This window comes from Salpingoeca rosetta (assembly GCF_000188695.1).
Source record: "Salpingoeca rosetta unplaced genomic scaffold supercont1.13, whole genome shotgun sequence".
Classification (NCBI taxonomy): Eukaryota; class Choanoflagellata; order Craspedida; family Salpingoecidae; genus Salpingoeca; species Salpingoeca rosetta.
In genome coordinates, this window is record NW_004754921.1 from 1,618,562 (window position 1) to 1,628,561 (window position 10,000).

Consider the following 10,000-nt stretch of genomic DNA (forward strand, 5'->3'; position numbering starts at 1 on the left):
GTGTTGTGCTTCAGCACCTTCGCCAACGCCACGGCGCCCTCATCGCCGATGGAATTGTCCCACAGGCTGTCAAGATGATGTGGTGGATGCCACACAGGGGGATGATGCCACATGGGTGAGGAAGTGCGTGAGTGAGTGATGATGATTGCTGTGGATGGCAACACAGTCATCAATCCACACATGGGCACGTGATAAAGGTGCAGCGGCAGTGACGCAGCATACATGTGCATGTGTGCGTGTACACACTCACCCGAGCAATGTCATGGTCGTGTTGTGCTTCAGCATCTCCGCCAACGCCACGGCGCCCTCAGGACCGATGGAGTTGTATTGCAGGCTGTCAAGATGATGTGGTGGATGCCACACAGGGGGATGATGCCACATGGGTGAGGAAGTGCGTGAGTGAGTGATGATGATTGCTGTGGATGGCAACACAGTCATCAATCCACACATGGGCACGTAATAAGGTGCAACAGGCAGTGACGCAGCATACATGTACATGTGTGCGTGTACACACTCACTCGAGCCATGTGAGGGCCGTGTTGTGCTTCAGCATCTCCGCCAACGCCACAGCGCCCTCAGGACCGATGGAGTTGTTCCACAGGCTGTCAAGACGGTATGGTGGATGCAACATAGGGCGATGATGCCACATGGGTGAGAAAAGTAAGTGCGTGCGTGATGATGATTGCTGTGGGTGGCAACACAGTCATCAACCACACATGTGCACGTGATAAAGGTGCAACAGCAGTGACGCAGCATACATGTGCATGTATGCATGTCCACACTCACTTGAGTCCTGTGAGGGTCGTGTTGTGCTTCAGCATCTCCGCCAACGCCACAGCGCCCTTATCGCCGATGGAATTGTTGTTCAGGCTGTCAAGACGGTATGGTGGATGCCACGCAGACGGATGATGCCACATGGATGAGGAAGAGTGAGTGCGCGCGTGATGATGATTGTTGTGGGTGGCAACACAGTCGTTGCACCCCACCCCATCAACCACACATGTGCACGTGATAAGGTGCAACGGCAGTGACGCAGCATACATGTGCATGTGTGCGTGTGCACACTCACTAGAGTTCTTTGAGGGCCGTGTTGTGCTTCAGCATCTCCGCCAACGCCACGGCGCCCTGGTTGCCGATGGAATTGCCCTCCAGGCTGTCAAGATGGTATGATGCCACACAGGGGGGATGATGTCACATGGATGAGGAAGAGTGAGCGCGTGCGTGATGATGATTGTTGTGCGTGGCAACACAGTCATCAATCCACACATGTGCACGTAATAAGGTGCAACAGGCAGTGACGCAGCATACATGTACATGTGTGCGTGTACACACTCACTCGAGCCATGTGAGGGCCGTGTTGTGCTTCAGCATCTCCGCCAACGCCACGGCGCCCTCAGGGCCGATGGAATTGTCCCACAGGCTGTGCAGGCACACAAGAACCGCAGGGAGCGACGGTGAACACACGTCCAAACATGCGCAAGCAGGGGAGGAGAAAGGGGTGCAACATGCAACACCGCCACCCCAGTCAACCATGCATGTCACACGAAGCAGATTCATCATCACCACGCACTCGAGTTCTTTGAGGCAGGTGTTGTCCTTGACCGCCTCGGCCACCGCACGCGCTCCTATGTCGCCGAGGCCAGAATTACCCAAGCTGTAATTCCAAATGGTGTGTGTCATGAAATGAGCAAGAAGACTGAGGATCGAGACAGAGCAAAACCATGAGGGTGCCAGTCCCAACCTGCCACAAACACACACACACTCTCTCTTTGTTGATGTGTCTAGGCGGTGCGAGGGGACAGGACACGCACACGTAAACACCCAACAGCAAGCCACACCAAGCTCATTGCAACACAAGGACAAGCCAAGCAGAGAGAGAGAGGAGGGGGAGAATCAGCACAAGCACAACCACAAGAAGTGTCCTTGTGGCCTAGTGTCCAACACATGCATGCATGTTCCAACACGTCGTTTTGGTTGCTTGTGCACTCACTTTATTCTCTCCCCACACGTGTTGTTGGCGATGGCTCTGATCTCTTCCTTCACCCCATCCTTCACCTTCGTCTGCGCCAGCAACGCCTCCACCTCCTCCCTCGCTCTCTTCTCTCCGCCGGACATGGCGACGGCTTTCTCCTTGTGGCTTGTTGTGACGTGTTTGTGAGCGGCTGGAAGAAGACGACGACAGAATGGACGACGCGCTGCTTTTTGTTTGTTTCCTTTGTTTTGTGTGTGTTGTTGTTTTGCGACTCAGCCATTGGACGATTCGCAAAACCTTACAGAGGTTATCCGCACAGCAGCGCTTCGGTGGAAGATGTTCGTCAACAATCTCATTCGAGCCCTCGTTGTCGACAGGAACACAACAAACACACAGGATAAAGTGCCTCCAGCCAGCCAGCCAGCAATGCAACCCCTCGCAGCGCTTTGTTGCCGAAAGGAACCACAGCCGCGCCCTCCTCGCTTGGCCTTGCCTGGTTGGTACAACACACCAATGTCTGTAGCCACATCAACACCACAAACATCACCGCCGCTCCACCATCATCACCGTCAACGGATCTCATCATCGTCATCGAGCCATTTACTGAGGAAAGAACAGGTCCGCCACACAACCCACAAACAACGCTCCCAGTCCAACACACACACACACACACACACATCCACACACACACACACACACACAGCAGTGCCCACACGCAACATGAAGCCGAGCCAACCAAACAACAGCCAGCCCCTCTGCACATCAAAACAGCACCCTCCAGTCACAAGCCAAAATCAAACACACACAGCAGCAGCAGCAGCACACATCAACCAAACACAACAAGAACGTGTTCAGCCGTACACAGCGCCAAACAATGAAAAGAACAGGCAAGCACAAGAAGGGCGTGACATCAGCAAGCAAGCAGGCAGGCGAGAAGGAGAGTGAAGGAAGGGAAGAACAGAAGAGAAGAGAAGAGAAGAGAAGAGAAGAGAGCAAGAAACGGAAACAAGAGGATGAGGAAGCGACAGACATTCAGCCATTCGTCCAACTGGTGCACAAGTTGACACGACACACGACAACATGGCGACTACGCGGATGAGCTAAGTGCCTCAACAGCGCGCTGCAAGCGGCGTGCACCTCCGGGGTCCTGCATCAACTGCCCCAACACACCGTAGGCAGGCGAATCCTGCATGTTCTACGAGAGGAAACGACACGAGGGCGTGAGAATGAGGAGTGCAAAGAGGAGGAAGGAGGAGAGAGGAAGAGGAGGATGGGAAAGTACACGACAGTCGCGCATATTCGAGGCAGCAAACACACACACACACATCACATAAATCACACACAACACAACCCACGCACCATGAGGCTGTGTACATGCCCTGGCAGTGGGGCTCGTCGACGGCGGCCGCCGGGGTGCCAATCATCTGCACAAACGCCCGCACAATCTTCACCGGGCACTCAGGCGCGGTCACGCGTGGATGTTGCCGACTGAAGCAACAACAAAAGGAAGGAGAGGGAGGTGCAGGAAGCAATGGGGGAGGGGACGTGGGTCAGTCGGGAACAAGAACGACAGGCGGCAGAGCACACCACCGACACATGCAGCACGACCAGGCCATGCACACACACACATAGACACACACACACACACACACACACACACAAACACACACAAAACACAGTCGTAGCACTCACGCTTGGGGGACCTCGACGAGGTATGTGAAGATGTACTTTGTTTCATCGTCGTCTTCTGTAATAGACAGCCAGTCAAGCAGATGCGTCAGCATCTCGTCTGTGCAAGGGTTGGTGGTAGATGGGTGGATGAGGAGGTAAAGAATAAGCGACGACAACGTGACAACAAGAGCAAACAACCAACGCAAAAGGACGGCGAAGAAGGAGTGTACCAATGCGCACACACAGACACACACACACACACACACATATGCACACCTCTGAGAGGCCGTGTGCTGGGTTGCGTCCAACCTTGACAAAGACGGAGATGCAGTTCTCGGTCGCGCTGGAGTTGGGCGATTCGCGGGAGCCGGGCACCCTGGATCACAGCGAGCAGCGACTCAACAGCCTGAACGCGGCAGGACGACAAGGGGTGGCGGTGAGGCTTGGCAAGCCGAAAGTGGAGAAAGGAGGGAAACGACGAAACGACATGTTCACACATGATCATTAACACACACACACACACACACACACACACACACACACACAGACACACACATACACACACACACTCTTGCCCTCTTGACCTTGAGCGCACCTTGTGTGGATGTACGTGGGTTGTGGATCCTCCTCCTCAATCTGGGCGGCGCTGGCTTGCATAATGCGCATGAGTTCGCGGTGCACCCGGCGCAAACATGTCCTTGCAAACAAACACGCTCATTAGGCCGCGCAGCATGCGGTATTGCCTGTCGTTCGCGTGTTGGAGAAGGTTCTTCATAAACGGCACAGAATCGTTGTCGTAGTCCAAGAACCGCTCCTGTGCCACGTCGGCCAGCACACGCGTGCGAACCAGAAACACGGTGACCACCCCCTTGCTGCCGCTGCAACCAGTGAGGAGCGCAAGCACACCATCACCTCATCATCTGCCGCTGTTGTTGTCATGGCGTGCAGCACCACCACAACAACCGCCACAATCACGACCAATCCCTCTTCAAACAACGGTGTGGTGGTCCACGAGCCAACAGCATCCACCGCAGTGAGCTGCTTGAAACCGGCAGTGTGCAGTGACGGCTGTGGCCGCGGTGTGAGGCCTCGCTGGCAGGAGATGAGGTGGCGGAAAACAGCAGCAGTTGTGGTTGAAGCTGAGGTGATTGAGATGGTCAGGGAGAAGCACAGCTAGCAGCAGCGGAAACTGGTTGGCAAAAGGGCCTTGAGTGCACCGCCAGAACGCCGCGCAGGACAGCAAGCAGTGCAGCTGTTGCTGTGTCAATGTGGTGGGTTGACGATGGCGTGAACATGCATGCACACACACACACATACATGGCAGTGTCGGGGATGGTGATGATGACGTGGCAGGTTGAGGTGGGGCCACGTGCTGGCAGCACTCAATCACAGCAAAGGTGCAATGCCGGTGGCTGTCAGTGGCTGCCGTTGGTTGATGCGGCGTTGCGGTGACGATGTGTGTGGGTGGTTGGCTGCAGCAGCAGAGCATGCGTTGGGTCGGAATCGGTGTGTGCACGCGTGCAACGGGAGGGTGGGGGGAGCAAGATGCAGACGCCCTGCTGGGCGGGGGTGGTGTGACTTGCGTGGAGACAAAAAAGGAGAGAAGGGAGAACTGACGATGAGAAGCTGTCGTGCACGACGTGCCAGTGTAGCCCTGAATCAGCACATTGGGGGCGTTGAATGGTGTTGTGTTGACGAGGGGTGGTCGGTGTGCGTGGTTGTTTCGACATGGGGGAGGGGCAACGAGTGCAAATGAATTCAATCACACACACACACACATACACACACACACACACACACACACACACACACACACACACACACACACCCCTCTTGTGTGGCGCTGGGACCGATGCCTGCTGGTGCGTGTCAACCAGCAGTGCTGTGGTGTCAGTCATGGCGGCATGGAAGCGGAAGTGTGGTGGTGGGATCCTTCACCTCAGTGCACATTCCAGCCACCACGCTGGAGACCACGAGCTGGCTCACTGTCTCCATGCCCGTGCATGGCACCGACCACCGTCTGACAGCGGTGATGACAATGTCAGAGGTCTGCTCTGAAGCAAGCACACATCGTGACAGGGGTAAAGGAGAGAGTATGTGTGGGGGAGTGTGGGGTGTGATTGACGAGGGGAGGTGGTTGACAAGAACAAAGACGTGCTGAGGGGATAAGTGGGGGAGGAGGAGTGCAAACTGTGGTGTGCATGTCGCGTCACACAGCGCATTGAGGTGCAGTGCACTGGAATGGAAATCCCAGGCAACACCCCTCCCACGCCATCAGCCATGCACATACCAAGACAGAGCGAGAGAGAAGAAAGTGCCTCTTGTTGTCGTTGCACACGGTGATGGCACGCGCTCAAGGACACGGTGCTGTCATTCAAGCCACCATCATCATCCTCAACGTCAGCCTGCAAAACAGGTGGTGGAGGTGGAGATGAAGACGCGCAGCGTTGCAGCCAAAAGCAAAGGGGGAGGTGGGAGGCATGTGACTTGAGACGTGTGAGTGAGGGGGGGGGGAAGTGGAGAAGAGAGGGTGTGCAGAGAGCAGGTAAAGCAAGGGGTGTGCAAGGGAAAGAAAGGGAGAGTGGACTGCGAGGCAGGGAGGAACAGTGTAAAAGAAGCAGAGCTGTGAGTACAACACACACGCACGCACCACGTGGTGGGCGTGTCGCTCGTCCAAGCGGAGTGAATGAATACATGTCCCTTTGTTTGGCTCGCTTGTCTGCTTGCTCGTCTGCTTGATTGCTTGATTGATGGATTGCATGTGTCATTGTCATCATCATCAATATCCCCCCGCTGCTCCCTGCTGCTGCTGTTGTTGTTGTGGTTGTGGCTGAGTATGTGACCAAACCACCACCAACCACCACCACCACGCACCTCCCCATCCATCCCTTTTCCTTTCGTCGCAGCGAATGCAGCGTGTGTGTGTGTGTGTGTGTGTGTGTGTGTGTGTGTGTGTGTGTGTGTGTGTGTGTGCGTGTGTGTGTGTGTGTGTGTGTGTGTGTGTGTGTGTGCGTGTGTGCGTTGCGCGCAACCAGCCACGACAAACGGCTGTTGTTCGTGTTTGTGCAGAAGCAGACGGGAAAAGCTGAAATCTGTCAGCGGAAATTCCCGATGACATGTTTGTGTGTATGAGTGAGTGTGAACGAATGCGTTGTCTTGACGTGTGGGAACACCATGATTTCACCATGGTCTGACTTTGTGAAAGACCCTCTTTGTTTGTCCCTCTATCAGGTGATCTCCTGATACACAATGTGTGAATGTACACGTGTCACTTTAATAGTGTATACGTGTACCCTCTTCCTCTATCATATGCGTGATATGTACTGCATGGTGTTCATTCTCTTCTGTCCCCGATTCCAACGACACCACTGCGTGGGTTGTCTACCAAGGTTTACTTCAGCTGTGAAAGCTCTCAATACAAGTCTCAGGGAAAACGCTGAGGAACAATCTTGTCAGATTATGAGACCTGGCGGCGACACCAACTGCGAGCAACACTGAGGCCGAGACAGCATCGTGACCAGGAAGCACGAAAACGCTGAGGAACAATCTTGTCAGATTATGAGACCTGGATCAGCACGACACCAGCACTTACTCCCCAACAGCAAGCAGATCAACGTTGCTTACCTTGATGGCGTCAACCACAGCTCCACTGATGGTGATGGACGTGACCACTGCGTTCCTTCACGCCGACCTGCCAAGAGATGTGCATGTGAAGATCAGAGGAGAGGTTTTCAGGTTGCACAAGGCCCTCTACGGCCTCAAGGACAGCCCACGTCTGTTCCACCAGCACATCCACTCCATCCTCACACGACTCAGCTGGCAAGCCACCATCACCGACCCTTGTCTCTACACCCGTCAACATCAGCAGCACGGACAAACGTACCTCATGGTGTATGTCGACGATCTTCTCTACGTGGGGGGTGGACAAAAAGAAGTCGTCGAGGAACTACGTCCACACCTGCAGATTAAACACAAGCAAGGACAGCAGCATGACTACCTTGGCATTCGCATTACGCGCACAACAACATCAGCAGCAACCACGACTTCAACCACAACCACCATTTCTCTTACGCCGTATCTATCAGCCATCGCCGGTATCGGGCCTTTCCGGGTGTCGACACCGATCACGATCGACCACGGCAGGCAGATACAGGGGGGTGGGAAAGAAGGAGCGATGGTGAGCGGTGGTGGACGCGCGGACAACAAGGAGCAGACACGTCAGCAACAGCTACCGCTGACCCAGCAGAAACAGCACAAGCACAGACTCAAGGAGTACCAGCAGGTGCTCGGCACGTTGACATACGCCGCCTCGACAGCACGCCCTGATCTAGCATACGCAGCGTCTGTGCTGGCAAGCAAAATAGGACACGTGAGCACACACGACGTGCAGATGGCACGCAGAGCACTGCAGTATGCGAAGAGCCACAACAACATCCTCACCACCACCGTCGAACACACGACCGGTGCGGCTGCATGCGGTTATTACACGACAGCACAATTGTCTGACCTAGAAAAAGGTCAACAGTTTCCGACAGCACAAATTGTGACCTACGTCGATGCCTCCTTTGCCATGGACGCGGGCCGGCGCTCGCGCTCCGGCATCGTCATCTGCGTCAACAACATGCCTGTGTATTGGCGCTCCAGCAAGCAGACGATCACGGCACTCTCCGCAGCAGAAGCTGAATACTCTGCTATCACCGAGGGCATCAAGCACACCATTCACGTGAGAGACCAGCTTGACGAAATGATGATCAAGCACAGCACTCCAGTCATCCTCACCGATTCGATGTCTGCCATACACATGGCAAACTCCGACAAGATTCAGGAACGCACCAAGCACTTGGGCATACGCATGCAGTTCACACGCGACCACGTACGGAAGCAGACCGTCGAGCTGCAGCACGTGCCCTCTGGTGACCAAGTCGCTGACATGCTGACCAAACCCTTGCACAAGGGTGCGTTCCACCGACTGGTGCAGAAGATTATGCATCACGAATGAACCAACCACCACGATCAAGATTCTCCCAAGGCGCATCCATTCAGGAGGGTGTGTCAGCGGAAATTCCCGATGACATGTTTGTGTGTATGAGTGAGTGTGAACGAATGCGTTGTCTTGACGTGTGGGAACACCATGATTTCACCATGGTCTGACTTTGTGAAAGACCCTCTTTGTTTGTCCCTCTATCAGGTGATCTCCTGATACACAATGTGTGAATGTACACGTGTCACTTTAATAGTGTATACGTGTACCCTCTTCCTCTATCATATGCGTGATATGTACTGCATGGTGTTCATTCTCTTCTGTCCCCGATTCCAACGACACCACTGCGTGGGTTGTCTACCAAGGTTTACTTCAGCTGTGAAAGCTCTCAATACAAGTCTCAGGGAAAACGCTGAGGAACAATCTTGTCAAAATCAGTCGATGACACGACTTGGTGCAGATGCAGCAGCTCAAACTCGCTTGTTGCTTGCTCTTCTTCTTGTGTTCTTCTTCTTCTTGCTCTCTTTGCTGCAGTGCACACAACGAGGCGAGGCAAGGCAAGGAAGGAAGGAGGGGGTGATGTGGCAGTCACCGCAACAGCAGCATGGGGAGAAGAGAGATGTGGGAGAGGGGAAGAGGAGATTGTTGGTGATCACTACCCAGTCACCAGCCAACAGCCAACCAGACCAATGTGGAAGAAAGGTCTCTGACACACACACACACACACACACACACACATACACACGAAGCAGGCGTCACGTCAACGATCCCCAGGTGAGCCAACACACATCATGCCCACTGTTCCTTCCTCGACTTCTTCTTCTTCTTCTTGGGCACTATTCGTTCGCTCCATGCGTCACGCAACCAAGTACGTGAACGTGGGACGCGGTGTCCTGTTTGTGGTGGCGGTGCTGTCGGTTGTTGCTGTTGCTGTCTTGTTGTGGGTGTGGGTGTGGACTCCCTTCTTTCCTTCTTCTTGTGGCACAAGGATGTGTGCAGGGGGCTGTGGGTCTGCTGAAAGTGGTGGTTTCGTCGTCGTCAGGTCGTCGTTGTTGTGCTTGGCTAACGTGAACATGTGTGCTGTTCTCTTGTGGTTGGACAAGGCAGTGGCCTGCAGAAACAATGCCCCTTAGAGTGCACTGGCAACACGTGCCGCTGACATACGCACACCACAAGGCAAGCGTGTTATTCACGGCCACCTGCGAGGTGGGTGCAATCACGCCTCCGCTCTGTGTGTGTTGTGCGTGTGTGTGTGTGTGTGTATCAGTGCACGGTGGTGATCCGATTTCCAAACCACAGTCCCTGCTGTCACTGCTGCTGTCTTGCTGCTGCTGGTGCTGCTGCTGTTGGCACGTGTGTTCTCACGGATGCATCGT

General features: G+C 54.5%; 3 protein-coding genes across 3 annotated transcripts in view; 1 reads left to right on the forward strand and 2 right to left on the reverse strand.

The window, feature by feature from the left end:
* The window catches only part of PTSG_05787 (uncharacterized protein), a gene marked incomplete at its 3' end in the record, with an annotated part of 3,586 nt that extends 1,414 nt beyond the window's left edge, over positions 1–2,172 (reverse strand). Inside the window, exons 1-7 of the mRNA XM_004993599.1 lie at positions 1,991–2,172; positions 1,571–1,654; positions 1,337–1,420; positions 1,070–1,153; positions 787–870; positions 519–602; positions 251–334 (exon numbers count right to left, since the gene is read on the reverse strand). Coding sequence (XP_004993656.1) covers positions 251–334; positions 519–602; positions 787–870; positions 1,070–1,153; positions 1,337–1,420; positions 1,571–1,654; positions 1,991–2,115 — 629 coding nt within the window. The 5' untranslated portion in view covers positions 2,116–2,172. The remainder of the gene's footprint in view (positions 1–250; positions 335–518; positions 603–786; positions 871–1,069; positions 1,154–1,336; positions 1,421–1,570; positions 1,655–1,990) is intronic.
* An 887-nt stretch (positions 2,173–3,059) lies between these two features.
* PTSG_05788 (uncharacterized protein) lies at positions 3,060–6,529 on the reverse strand (the record flags this gene model as incomplete). The annotated part of the gene is made up of 12 exons (XM_004993600.1): positions 3,060–3,167; positions 3,328–3,460; positions 3,665–3,756; positions 3,920–4,019; positions 4,239–4,293; positions 4,325–4,521; positions 4,638–4,782; positions 4,961–5,065; positions 5,261–5,297; positions 5,582–5,697; positions 5,982–6,048; positions 6,518–6,529. The coding sequence occupies 12 exons, from the start codon at positions 6,527–6,529 to the stop codon at positions 3,060–3,062; spliced, it is 1,167 nt and encodes a 388-aa protein (XP_004993657.1).
* A 742-nt stretch (positions 6,530–7,271) lies between these two features.
* On the forward strand, positions 7,272–8,642 carry PTSG_12360 (uncharacterized protein; the record flags this gene model as incomplete). Its single annotated transcript, XM_004993601.1, has 1 exon — positions 7,272–8,642. The coding sequence occupies one exon, from the start codon at positions 7,272–7,274 to the stop codon at positions 8,640–8,642; it is 1,371 nt and encodes a 456-aa protein (XP_004993658.1).
* Between the last annotated feature and the right edge of the window lie 1,358 nt (positions 8,643–10,000).